This window comes from Pelmatolapia mariae, linkage group LG6 (genome assembly GCF_036321145.2).
Source record: "Pelmatolapia mariae isolate MD_Pm_ZW linkage group LG6, Pm_UMD_F_2, whole genome shotgun sequence".
Taxonomy (NCBI): domain Eukaryota; kingdom Metazoa; phylum Chordata; class Actinopteri; order Cichliformes; family Cichlidae; genus Pelmatolapia; species Pelmatolapia mariae.
The window spans coordinates 40,467,767-40,482,085 of NC_086232.1; the positions used below are offsets into that span (position 1 = coordinate 40,467,767).

The 14,319-nt window shown below is 40.6% G+C and overlaps 1 protein-coding gene across 2 annotated transcripts; it reads right to left on the minus strand.

Annotated features, from left to right (window-relative positions):
• Positions 1-5,586: 5,586 nt before the first annotated feature.
• LOC134628768 (neuronal pentraxin-1-like) lies at positions 5,587-10,347 on the minus strand. Of its 2 annotated transcripts, none has more exons than XM_063475529.1 (5): positions 9,832-10,347; positions 9,267-9,471; positions 8,286-8,527; positions 7,761-7,940; positions 5,587-6,863 (listed from the first exon to the last, which is right to left on the minus strand). In XM_063475529.1, exons 1-5 carry the CDS (start codon positions 10,261-10,263, stop codon positions 6,642-6,644), a joined length of 1,281 nt encoding a protein of 426 aa, XP_063331599.1. In that variant the 5' UTR covers positions 10,264-10,347; the 3' UTR covers positions 5,587-6,641. The 2 variants fall into 2 exon arrangements, with proteins under 2 accessions (XP_063331599.1, XP_063331598.1); XM_063475528.1 differs by having other exon boundaries at positions 9,267-9,474.
• Positions 10,348-14,319: the final 3,972 nt, after the last annotated feature.

Below are 14,319 nucleotides of genomic sequence, written 5' to 3' on the forward strand. Positions count from 1 at the left end.
AAGAGGAAAGATTGATGTTGGCAGTTCACTTTCAAGCATCTGCTCTGAGTTAAATCCCTTTGACCGTTTCAAGTCCTTTAGCTCGACATGAAACGGATCCACTGGCAGAAATAAACAGGTTGTCAATAGTCCAAGGCCTCATTATGTGCTGATATTTGACACTCTCTCAGCAGACATTCTTCTCAGTGTTATTTGTTGAGCATGGCACAACCAAAAGTCTCATTACATGGTGCTGCTTTGTCGCCCAAAGTTAACAACAGTAAATGCTGCAGCTCTGAACTGAAGCATTATTCCTGTCTTCCCTCTGCCACCAGGGACTGCTTATGAATTAATGAGATGTCAGCAAAGATGTCACGTCTTTATCCACTCAATCTCTCTCTCCAACAACAAAAAAACAAAAACCCAGAGGAATTAATATAACCTAGGATCATGAATCTTGTCTGTCTTGGGTGGCTTGACTCTGGGGGGGGCTTCACCTTAATAATACTTCTGTTTTGTTATGACAGTTTGGGGTAAAAGTGGAACACACTTATTTTGCTGTCAGAATTATAAAATATATTTGATTTTTGATTTTCATATTGTTAGGTTTCATTCTTGGCTTTATTAACAGTTTTAGCCACATTTATATGTAGGTTGAAAACCTGATTTACTAGTCATGGTTTAGGATAAGCCACATATGAGAAGACTCTCTCTGGATCAGTACTTAGGCCTCAGTCATGCAGGTCTAAGATTGGCGACCCCCTGGTAACAACTGCACACTAGGGAATAATGTGTACTAATTGTCCAGTAAGCAGGTGGTTGCAGGTGGAGGTTGCAAAGTAAAATTGTTCACAAAGAGGGATATGCTGCTGCACCGAAACATCCGTGCAATTTTTTTGGGTCGCTAATAGATTGTTGCAGTCACTCATAGTTGATCCATGCATGGTAGGTTTTGCAAACACTCACCAGTCATTGTGAATTGTGCAGCAGATTTTCAAGGTTTTTCTGACGGTGAGTAGTTGGCAAGAGAAAAGTTCATTTTTGTTTTTGCAGAAAAGTCAATGGCTTCCATGCAAACTACCGGCAACCCCAACAATGACCTAATGTGCTAATGACCACAGCAATCACAATGGGGTTTTTGGTACAGCACCTTCTTTGCTACCAGTTTCACACAGCGAAGTCGGGAACCTCTAGCGTCAACTCACCATCTTTTTTCCCAGTAACTGGTGGTTGCCAGAGGGTTACTGACCAGTTTCTAGGCCTGTGTATGTGGGACCATAAGTAAATAAATGGATAGAGAAAATGTTGTAGGTTGCTTTCAATGCAAAATAGGTAGAAAAGGTTAAAAAAGTACAAAATCACTTAAAAAGTAACACAATTAACTGTTCGGCTAAAATGCTGCTACCATGGCTGAACACGTCTTGTTAAAAACTTTGCCTAAATAAATAGTGTGTGATGTCTGAAAACAAGTAGGACATCTTCTCCTTACATAAAGTACAAACATCTTTTAAAAAAAGCATCTTACATTGGTTTGCATTGCCAGCTGAGGAGGTGTCCTAGAATATGTGCTTTGCAAGCATAACATCATGTAATATGCTGTACCTTAGAAGCAGAAAATTGCTAACGACCATCCAAAAGTATCTGTGTACTTATTGTCCTTCAGCCTGTAGCTGCTTATGTCAAGGCTTTACAGAGCAATTTCATTATAATCAATTGACGCAAAGGCGAGTGTAACTCCCGCTGTTACGTCATGTCGAGTTACCAGTCGAGATTGCTCACGTAAGAGGTGGCTTTGTGTCTTATGTATACAAAGTGCAACATCATCCTTTAGTCTGCGCTGATCTATTTTTGTCTGTCCGCTTTAAATTCTGCACAAAGCTCAAAATGCTATTGCACTGCAGCAATATATTCAGTAAAGGCTTATCAGCATTACCCCGGCAGGGTATTAGGTGTGTGTAGTAAGCAGACGTAGTGATTGTGACTATGTGCTCTTTGATGGGTGTGTGGTGGCGTCAAAATGTGAAGTGGGCTTTTGTGGCTCTGTGAGAGCTAGTATTTCCTCAGGTAGCTGTAGAATAACTTGTGGTCCCCCCTGTTATTTATATCATAATAGGGGGGGTTGTTTTATACTGTAGAAGGCCTGAATTCTCTTAACTTCAGGTGTCCTAATGTACAAAAGTATAATTTGATGAGTAGTTTGGGATCCATCTACGGAGTGGTTGAATAAATCCTGTCCTGTGTGTGTGTGCGTGTGTCTACCTGTTTAGACATCTTTGTGGGGACCAAAAATTGGAACGTTACTATACTTGTGGGGACCAACAGTCACTTATGGGGACAAAATGCCCATCCAGCAGTCAGACAGCTTAGTGTCAGGGTTACAATTAGGTTATGGTTAGGTTTAGGCTAAGGCTAAGGCTTAGAGTTAGGCATTCACATTTGATGGTTATTGTAAGCGGCTAGGAAAAGCATTATGTCAATTAGATGTCCTCACTACAATATCAAAACGACAATGTGTGTGTGTGGGGGGGGGGTTGCTAAAAAGAAAAACAAAATCCATTGCAAGTTCAAAGTTTTTCACAAAAATCTATTGAGCAGAAATGCCTGTTAGGACAACTTTGTTTTTGCCAAATGATGTTTAAGTCAAGGCCTGATGAATTTATGCATAAGCTAATAGAGGAGTGAAACTAGAAAAAAAACTAGAGAAGGAAACACTTTTAAATTAAAAACAAATGTTCAAGTGCAACAAAATGATTACAACTGTTGAAATAATCCAAGTTTACAGTGAAAAAATTAAAGGAGTTCAGCTGCTGGTTGAATTTGTTTAAAAAAAAAGTCTGAACAGTGTTGATATATCTGTAGGTGATTTGTCAGTTTTTGCAGACAATGAAAGGAGCTGCAGTGTCAGTTGTATTTCAGGCGGCAGACATCATTGAAATGTTAGCTGAATATGAATCCAGCTCTTAAACTTGACTTTTAAAAGTTTAGCTTCAGTGTGTGAGCCAGTGCTGGCAGGTGAAATGTCAGTTTATGTGTGAAGAATAAAGAAATTCCAATGAGTGATGAAAGTAGAGTAACTGTCATTCAAAGAGGATTAAAGCAGCAGAGATGTCAGGTGAGCTATAAATTTTAAAAAAAAGAAAAGAATTGTGAATTGAAGTGTGTTCACTGTAAGTGTTGAAATATCAGTCAGTTGTGTATTTAAAACGTGGCAGCAGGTGACAGAACTTTTTTCCTTTCTTTACTGTGAAGATTAGTTTTCTCATTTTTGGGTTTCACTTCATGCTTTTGTTTCACTGGTTTGTGATTTCCTTCCCCGCCCTCATTACCTTCTCCTGTTGCTGAGCACTTTCACCTGTGTCTTGTTAACCAACTGTTTCTCGTTCCTAATTGGTTCCCTTGTGTATACCCAGCCCCGTTTTCCCTGCTGTCTTTGTCTGTTGTGGTTTCTATTGTATGTCAAATCTCTCTCATGTTCCTCACAATTGCTTTGGCCTCCCGTTTGGATTTCTTTTTAAATTCTGTCGGTTCATTAAATGTCAGATCGTCTTTAGTCCTTCTGGTTCTGCTGTGCCAGAGAAAAGACAATACAGATGCTAACTCAACTTATTAATGTCTACCCTAAAAGTCAGTGTTTATACTAACTCATTTTATATTTTAGGAGTAAAAACGACCCACCACTGAAGAAACAACACACCGGTGTTGGCAGCATTGCTCCCTGAGTGATGATAGAAAAATAATAAGACCTGTACCTTTTTTATGTTTTTACTGGAGGGAACAAATGCAAATGTTCTAAAGATTATAGGTCTATTTTTCTGTGCCTGTAGCTGAACTTTACATTTTTGTTTGAATTTGCAGCAGAACCAGATGAATTTTTAGTGCGCTGTAGCTGAACTGTCAAATGCTCAAAGCATCTGACAGGTAAGTGACATTTCAAAAATGAGTTGAAATCCCCACAAGCACCAGTTTATTGCTGTCAATAAAGACCTAAAATGCCAAAAAATTATTTAAACATAATTAAAGCACTGAGAGAGGATTGTTTAATCATATATATTTGCAGCCTGGCTATCAAAGTTTACATCATTAGCTAAACGTATGGAACAAAGATTCAGAAACTTCAAACTGGAAATGAGCTTGTGTTGTAACTCAAGCCCCAGATTAACAGAGTGGTTACTTACATGTCAACATATGTACCTCCTGTCAAATTATAATGAAAAGCAACTAAACATAGGCTAAAGTAACACTGACTGGTTGTGTTTGGTGAAAAAATTTTGGAATATGTGGGAATATTTTTGAAGTGAAATCCCATTAGAAATCCAAAGTTATTGACTAGTTGTAGCTATTCCTGCCTGTGTTGTTTATAGGAGAACACAATCGTAATACGAATGCTCCTGATGAAACGTTTCTTTTTTAAACCCCAAAAGCTGTTAGCCTTATTTTGGGAGGCAAACCTCACAAACCAACTGTTACAGACTGAATGAGACAAACAATTTCACTTGAATCCTTCACGCTCAGGAAGTGTGAAAATCCTGTGACAGAAGAATTTTAATGCAGGTTGTGGTTTGTGCTTTAAACTGTTTAATTCTGATCTTCATTGAGAGGAGTGGGTTTTTTTCCTTTATGTGTCTTTTATTCTGGTTTTCACTTTAAAATGAAAAATTGTAAAATGTCAATTAGAAAAAATACTGTTCCATTATTTAGCTAAGCTGATGTCGTCATGGGAGTTTTAAAAGACTCCACTTTAATGTGAGGCTAAAAATAATGTAAGCAGCTAATGACCACTCAGAGTGGTCTGAAGAACATTCCCTCCAAGGTCAACCCAAAGATGTAATGAATAATTATTGTGGAAAACAGAATGAAAAGCCTAAAGCTGTTTTGTTTTTTTCCCTCCAATAATGTTTTAGTCAAGTTTTGGTTAATTCTTTTTAGCTTCTTTAGATTAAAATGCAGTATAATTAATCAACAAATTGTACCCCAGCAGAAATTATTCAGCACCACATGGCATGATGAATATTTAAGGCCCTGATAAGATTTCTTAATTAAGAAAATACTTGGTGAGAAACAAATACAACAGCTGCCCACACTGAAGAATATTTCTCAAATGTCTTTGAGTAAAATTCCCCAGGATGGTCTACCTGTGGTTGAACAAATTGCTTTCACTATTTGATGCTTGAGCTTCAGATTAAGTGTCTGATTTAAATTCAGGAAGCATTAACGGCGTGTCACTGGAAATAGTTGGTGCCATAATAACAGGTAATCTGAGTTAACTGACAAAGAACGTTTAAAGTTAAAGTTTGAGTTCAGGCTGAATTTATTTGAACTGTTATGACAAGGCACTTTCCCCCCCCCCTCTGACTGCCGTAGTGCAGGTGCTGCACCTCACACCACAAATAATAAACCTGGCAATAAGGGCTTATTTTCTTATCCAGTCACCTTAAGATCTGCACTGCATTCCATGCAGTTTCTTTTTGTTTTCTGCTTTGTGGCCGTCACTATCGCTTCCTTTTTCACCTATCTGGTTTAAAGAAAAACTCCACTTACTGCTGTTTGTTACTATAGAAATGTTCACATAAAGCCAGGAATGCACTCTGACATTAAGTATCACAATTTTATTACAAAAATTAAATTCTTCATCTCTCAGTTTTGCCATGCTTGGAGCATATAACAATACAGTAAAAAACCCAGACCCGGAGAAGATAGTAAAGCAGATTTCAACAATGCTTTCACAGCACTCTGTCATTCATGCTGTTACTATACAGTTACTGTAACATTCCTAATACAGAGTAGTACAAACACCTGCCAAAACACGTCATGTCAGATAACAAACTGTAATTAAATCACGTTTACCAGAAGAACAAGAAACTCAACCCAGCTCAGAGGGGAAAAAAAGAAAAAACAGAAACCAGTAAACATTGAATTTGCAACTGAAAACATACCGAATGTGCTGAATATTTGTACCAGCCCAAGGCACCCAGGCTTCTAGCAATGTTGGCAAGTTAACGACATTCTTACAGAAACACTTGAAGCGAACGATGATTACAAATCGACTTGTACCACAGTTTGACTTTGCAGTGTCCTTCAACGTACCCTCCTCTCCTGGCATTCCTCTTCATCAGTCACAGTGCAAGTTCCGGAGGGGCGGGGCAAAGTGGAGGAGGAGGGAGGGCGGCAGGGAGGCATGGGAGGAAGGGAGGGGTCACGGGGAGCTGTACCGCATCAGACATCACTTTACAGCGCCAAACACTGACAAGAATTGGACGGACAGCGTAATCTCCCACTCTCCTGAAGGAAGGGGGGGGCGAGAGTGGTTATGTAATTCCTCACTTGGATTGTGAATTGTCCAAACATAAGGCGCAGATTGCCAGTTGCCAGTCCAAGACGAAATAAGCCAAACGAAAAGCTTAGATGTGCTTTCAACTGAATGTCCAAGAAAGAAAAAGGATAATAGCAATACTTTCTCACTGAGGTTTCCAAGATGAAATAGATTCTTTTTTTTTCTTCAAGATGAAAAGCGTTGTTTTGCAACATGGATACCTAAGAATGGTGGAAATCCCAGATTTAAGCTTACTTATAACTCAGATAGTCTCTAACAAACGTCAAATGAAGACAAGAACGACAAAAGCTCAGAAATACAGATAGGCCTTTCTTCAGCAGTGAGATGCAGTTCAGTTGGCTGAACGGCAAGGCTCGAAGGTCCATTTGGTCGCTCCGCCAAACACTTCAATGTTGCTCTCTGTCCAGGAGAACACATCGCCAGTCGATGCTTTGCTATTGCAGGTTGCCAAGTTATAGATCTCGGTGATAGAAAGTTTCTTATTCCAGATATTTAAGTTTGCCAGCTCACCAACAAAGGCTTGTGTGGCATCAAAGCCTCCTCCCAGCGTGTCCTGTGGAACAAAGGGATGTTAAGCATTTCACTTGGGGGTTTTCACAGGACAGTTGCAAGGTTATCCAGACAAGTTAAGGTTTACAAGATGAAAAAACTCGGGGCTTTAATTTGTACAAGAAACACTCTTGTTTAAAGTGGGATCCTCTTTATGGAGGACAAAAAGTGCCAGGATCCAAAAAGAAAGAGAGAAAATTGATCAAATGTAATCTTAAAAATAAATAAATGCATGCCTTTAATTTGTTATTACTAATGATAGTTTCAGTTTATTTGTTAGTTTGTTTCAGTTTACTTCAGACACTTATGTTAAATTATGCAAATAAGGGGCTGAGGGCTTGGCAAGTTTTGCCATATAGTTGATCACTGGCAGGCTCACACACAAGAGAAAACTACACTAACATTAATAAATAAAATGGGAAAAAAATGAGAAATAAAGTTGAAAAAGGAATTAATTCAAGCTAAAGACAAAATTAAAACAAAAACAATTAAAATAGAAATATCTTTTGTCCCATTTTAGGAATTAAATTATGCCTCCTTTTCTACAAATTCTTGTCATTTTTTATCTTCCATACTCCTGAAAATACTTGATCCAGGTAGAAAGCCAACAATCATTTTTGAAAAAACTCTGTAGCTGGATTTCATTTAAGAATATGATTGCAATATGGAGGATACATCTTGCTTAGTTTTCTCTGTAAAATAGATCTCAAATTATGCTTCTCTATCAAAATTCAGGCCTTGCACACACTGGAAAGCATTAATTGACCACCTCTGCAGTGCCCCCACGGTCTCATTTCATAAATATCGCCACTTTTAATCTTTATCCAAATTTAATCACATAATTGGTTGAGAATGATTTCCAAATAGGTGTGGGATTAAATGTCTAAAAATTAATATCCACCTGCTCTTGTCCCAGGACCAGCACACCCTCTGGTTTGATGGGGTGGTATGGCGCCAGATTTTCCCCGCTGCCCCGCTTCACTCCGTCCTGGAAGGCCTCCCACATCCCGTCACGGGTGGTCCATGTGATGCAGAGGTGATGCCATTTTCCATCGTTGATGAGGAACGGCAGTTTTGCAACCTGGAGCAAAGACATTTCGTAAGTTCCATTGTTCAATATGTCTTCCACACTTTGGTAGGACAGACTCGGCACATCGTGTTGCCTTCCTGCTGAATCACTTCCCCCCTATCACATATCTCCTCCTCTTCTATAAAAAGGTTCCTTCTGTTTCAAACAGCACCTATTTTAACTCAACCTCCTGTTGTGTTACAGAGAAGCTGTCAGGTTACCCTGACTCATACAAGCTTTAAGTATTGCAGCTTTCCCCAACTGTAAATTACTATTTTGATGTGTTACATACACTTCCTGCAAAGGTGAGAAACATGTGAATTCACTTTGTTCCCAGGATAATAGCTTTTTCATTACCTTGTCGTTGATGAGAATCTCCATGGGGTTGTTCCCCCACTCAATCAGCACCAGTTCATTGGCCTGTCCTGGAACTGCATAGGAGAAGGGGGTCCCCACCCCGGGCGAAGCATTGGACTTGATCCAGAGACACACGGTGAAGGAGTACATCTCAGGAAGGCTCTTCTTTGCTTTGGCGTACATGTAGTTGGTTCTCAGGGGGAAAGTGATCTGGAACTTATCTGTTGGCCGGGTGTCTTTGCCTGTTGATGAGATTACTGTTAGTTAAAGCACTAGTAGTGAGCATTTTATTCATATGTCTACAGATAAATTACAGGAAAGCTGAACATCCATACGCCTACATACATTTTGTAAAACTATGATACATGACAGAGTCTGTTTCTTTATGAGGAGAGTGTCTTTGAAAAGCAAAAGAAGCTGAGGGCTGACTGTAGTTTCATACAATCTTTTCCATCATGGTTCTTTGCACCATTGCGATCCCGTGATATTTTGTGAAAGATGGCTCTGTCTCCTCCCTCTCATTCGGTCTAACATACGCACGCGCGTTTGCACGTGTTGGAATTTGAACCGACCTTGGATATTTGCTCCAAAACGCGCCGGTGCGAGGCGTGCGACGCAAAGTTTCACTAATCCCCTTTGCAGAGGCTCATGTACAAGCTGGATATTCAGATTCTTTGAAAAACAAAAACTCAGCGAAGCAAAAGTGCAAACAGAGCCTGAGATATGCAAAGCAATGCAGCTCCCCTCACCACCCTCTCATATCTGTGCGCAATGTGATGGTTGCGGTAAAAAGGTTTCACATTGCCGCTGCTACCTGTTTGGGGTGGGGAGTTTTCTAAGGGATGTTACGTCCTTGAGCGTGAAACACAATTAAATTGCATCTAATCAGCTTTTAAATGTCCGTGGTTCGTTTTAATGCCGTGAAAGCAACACGGGGTCGAGCAGCTTTAAAGTCCCGTGCCCGTTGAAATCCAAACGCACCTTTCTCCAGGTCTGTTATCCGGTGGTGCAGAGAGGTGAGCGTGGACTCCACTCTGTTCCGCTGCTCGGTGTCATTCCTCGATCCGGATTTGGTCTCCTCTAACGTGTTGACCCGGGACAGAACTTGCTTCTCCATGTCATCTATCTTGTTTTGCAGCAGGTCTTTCAGGCTGTTTGCTTGCACGGTGTTATTCCCCCGGCTGTACTGCTGCGTCGGACAGAATGAGACAGAGAGGGGGTTAAAGAAGTGACAGGAAAGACTTCTTTTTCTTTAAAGTCCCTAGAAGCTGTTTACTCTACTCACTGCCAAGCGCAAAGCTTTATATTAAATGTGCTATTCGCTTGATTTTATAGACTGCGGAACATTTCACTTTACACAGAGCTTCTCTCCAACAAACAGATAAATATGTTAGAAAACACATGTGGCCCTAAGTACAAGCTGCAGAAAGCCGCAGCAACACATAATCAACGAGTTAAAGAATATTATCCTTTAATCGAATTAACTATCGAGGCTATTTAATTAACTTTTGACCTTGTCGGCACTTCACTCGCTCTGCTCTCCTACCTCTAGATTCTCCAGTCTCTGTTTGAGCGTCTGTAAAGTCTGTCCCAGCTGGGCCAGAGTATCCGTAGTGCCCCGAGATACATCCCCCATCGTGTTCTTCGACCCTGGCCGCCGACCGCCAGGTCCTGCGGCCGCAGGGAGGCTCTGGCTCTCGCAGCGGCTCAACTTGGACGTTAGTTCCCTGATTGTCTCCTTTTGGTTCACAATGGTCTCCTTTTGCTGCAGCACTGTCTCCCGCAGCTGTATGATAGTGCTCTTCAGGTCTTCCGCCGGGCCGCTATTTTGCATCGTAGCTGTGCACAAGTCCATATCCTTGGGCACTGACGTGCAAATAAACTGCGTCTGTCCGAAATCTTGCGCGAGGCTCTCCACAACAACCAGGCAGGAAAGTAGAAAAAGTTTCCACGAGAATCCCTCCATGGTTCCAGTCATGCGTCAGGGATTGAGTGTGAGAGAGAGTGGCGTCTCCGAGACTTCAGCACCACGGAGCTGTCCACTGAAGCTGTGAGACTCACGCTGCTGTGTGCGGCTTATATAGCGGACATAACGCAGCGCAGATTCACTGCATCACTGAGGGGAGGCAGCGGGTTCTGCCAAGCCCACAGAGTCCAGCCCCTTATTTAAGGTCGTACTCACTGTTTCCTGCCACTTACGGTGGCAGAGAGTGCGTGTACACCACAAAATGAGATGAGATCGGGGAAGAAGAAGAGGAGGGGATGTAAAACGTTTCACGTGAAGTCTCAATCACTTGTGGAATAACTGTCTTCAGTCTAGTGCTAACAAATCTTCAGAATAACGTAACGTTAAATAAAGGGTAAAACCAGTCTCCAGTTTTCTTTCACGGTCGTGATTTGATCTTAAATTGAAATGATTGAAACAACAGAAACAATATTTTCACTATTTTAACTGTTTATTGAATAAAAAACATGTATGAAGTGATGAAATGTAATGTGTAAATATCTCTGACTTTCGAAACCTTGTTCATTAACATTTATAGTTTTTGGGCACTAGGAATATACATAAACAGGTGACAGTATATTAATTAATAGTAGAAACATAACATAGGAAACAAAAAAACACAACACTCAGTCAAATATAATTTCTGCTCCGTTTTTAATGCCTTTATTTGAGATAAAGGAATCTTTTTCTGGAAAGTTAAGCTATTCCACATTTTTAACCAAATATCATTTTTACTTTACTTTAGAGCTTAATAATATTTTAGTAACAAATTTTGCATTTCATTTACTTATATAACCGAGGATGTTTTTATTGAACAATATATTATTTTCCTTTTAAAGCCTAAAGTTTAATTTTGAGTGATCTCATTTTATTTTAATTATCACATTCTTCCTGAACTGTGACATCAAAGTTAAAGATTATTGAATTTTGTTAAACTGCAGAGAAATTAAAAGGCTGAGCTGAGCTGTACAAGGGACACATCTCCATTCACTTCAGCACCCTGTGCACCATACAACTGTTTGCGCTTCACGCTCATCCAACGCGCGTTTGTGGATGTGAAATTATCAGTCCACCTTAAATGAAAACAGTTCCCCATCCTTCAGAAAAGTCTGTCCCACGGTTAGAGACCCCGCCACAAGCTCTCATTTTCTCACCCGCCCTCTCTCCCTCCCTCTCTCCCAGTCTGTCTTTTTGGCACGCGCGCTGGCGTCGTAAAACCGACTCCACTGGTGTCCAGAAATGTACTCCACGGCGCAGGTTCTTCAGTGACTTTAAAGTATAACAGCCTTGTTCACATCCCCAAACAACACGCTGTCAGAGTGTATTTTCCTTTTTGTTCACTGTAACAAAGTGTGCACCGCAGCAGCCACTCGGAGTCTGACAGAGACACGCATTGGGCTCGTCCGATGTGATGGTAGCAGTTATGTTAAATCCCACCACTACAAGAGCGGAGGCGCTAAAAGGAAAGTCAAATGTTTCCAAATAATTAAACAGACTGTTGCGTAACCACCCCCGCGGCTCTCACACGAAAAATAAGATGCACAGCGAGCAACACTTAGCACAGATCATGTTGCGATACCAAATCGCCAGTGATACTTGCAGGGTGAGGATGAGGTTTTAAAAAGCAATCACGGGACTTTCCACTTTGGCATTAGAAAATTAAAAGATATTTATGCAACACAAGCTGATTTGTTCTCATGTATGAAACGAATTTATCTCTTCATACCAAGTGTGGAGGGCTGAACTGAAATAATGAATACATACAAAGATAGAGTACTGTGCACAAATCTGGAGCCACTCCCCGTGTCTTTACATTTTGTTTCCAAGGAGCCAGACTTACCTATAACCTTTAAAGTGGTCTTGAGCAAGTTGTCACCCATTTTCAGTCCAGTCCTTTTACCTAATCACTTTCAGGGGATAATTTTCTTTGTTAAACTACTTGATACTTAACTGGCTTATGACTCATTCAAATAGGAAAAATCATAACGAAAAAAAGCTCAAGCAAACACCTGACACAGGTCTTAGGAGATGTATCTGGATCTGCAGATGGTCAAGCTATTGTTCACTAAAGCCACATAAGAAATGGCCTCAGTGGAAAGATGGCTGTCCATTCTAAAGGACGGGTAAAAAAAGAAAATGCTGAGGTATGGCCAATTACACACAAGATGGAATAGAAATCTGTGGGAACAAGTCTAATGGAGGAATGAATTGAAATTTACTTTTCTTTTTTTTTTTTGGTTCAAAGCAACATCAATATTTACAGAAGATGTTGGGAGAGAGGAACAACAGTGAGTGTCTAAGGTCATGTGTTAAACATGGTGGAGGCTCTGTCTTAATTTGGGGCTGTATTTCAAACAGTAGTTTGGGAGTTTTGTCAAAACGGATGGAATTATAAACACAAAAAAGTACCATCAGATTTTGATCTGCCATGCAATACCGTCTGAAAAGCTTCATTTTCCAGCATGGCAATGATCCCAAACACAATGCCAATGCAATAAAAAGCATTTCTGGATGGAAAAATCCAGAATGGGAACACTTATCAGTCATGGATCGTTATGATTTCACGTGGATAAATAGATTGAATTCTGGCAGTTTGGTCCTTCAGGAAAAAAAATTACTGAAACTAAGAACACTGAAAGAAGAAAAGGTTATGTGCGTTATGAGGTTAGTCATTTGTGTACAGACAAAGAGGCGAGTTTAACATTTGTTATCAAAATTATTAGGAACTATAGGTTCTCCTTAATTTGCATTTTAAGTGAAACTCGGGGTCTTGATGACATTTTTTTATTAAATAAAAGGATCATCATTAAATTAGAAGCTCACTATTTTGAAACTATCGTGTGAGTAAAAATAAGCCCAGTCTCACACGTGAACGCCCAACACTGCCTTTTCCCACATCTGGTTGGAACACCGGGTCTTATTCACAGCCATCGACTAACTAAACAAGAGTCCAAATGCACAAGTCGCAGGTTTGCTTCCAACCTGCCTGCTCCGACACAAATATCCGCTCCGTCTGAGTCGCATCGGTGTAGTTGAGCTCTGCGTAAAACGCGGAAACGAATGAACGCTCCGAACGGTTTTTAAAGCAGCCTTTAATTTGAACTCTGCTGCATTTCAAGAGGTTTTTTCAGACTTTTATATGACGCCGCGGCAGCCGCCGGCTAAGGTGGGATGAAAATTGACCCAACAGTCCCCTTTAATTTGTTTAATTATCGATCCAACGCGTTGTAATCAGCAAGGTGCCAAGCTGAAGGAGAGAAAGAGCAGATATAACAAATGGTTAATGGCAGGGTCTAATTGCCGAGTTGCAGGACAAGCAGAGTAACAAATTCTCCTTATCTCAGCACATGCACATTAAAGACCGAGCGCATACTATTAGCGCTCAGAGTGAGAGCGGCTGCGGATCAACAAGTAATGCCTCATTCAGTGTTTTCAGCCACCAGCAGCGACGCAGTGCTTGTTTACCAAATGAGAGCAAATGGAGCAGTTTTAAAAGCTCTTGATGTGCAAGAGTTAATGTTAATGACGCTGCTTCTTCCCACTGTACTGAGAGGTTACACTATAAGGGACGACTGCTTATCACATTTATCTATTCAATATGTATCTCCTGTCTCACGCATTAAACCACTCTGCAGCACCATATGTTCAGCTATGACTCCCCCCATCCTCGCCGTGTGCCTGCCACTTACTCTGCTGCAACTCCCATAAAACTGATTTAACTAGCTGTCTAGTTAGCTTTTCATTGAGCTTACCAAAACCTAGGAAATTGTAGCAGATGGAATTAGTTTTTTCTGTTCCTTTATACTTCCTGAAAGTGAAGCATTTAGATGGAACTTGATATTTCACAGCTAGATTTACATCTTTTCTTCAGTTTTTGAAGAGGAGTTTTGACCCATTCTTCCTTGCAGTGTGCTCAGAGCACAAGGTCAGATGTGGCAGTGCATGAGCCAGCAGACCAAGCTGGACTCCAGGGGCTGGTATGGAAAAGGGCTGAAATCCATAATGATCAGTCTCTCAGGTTCACTGAAT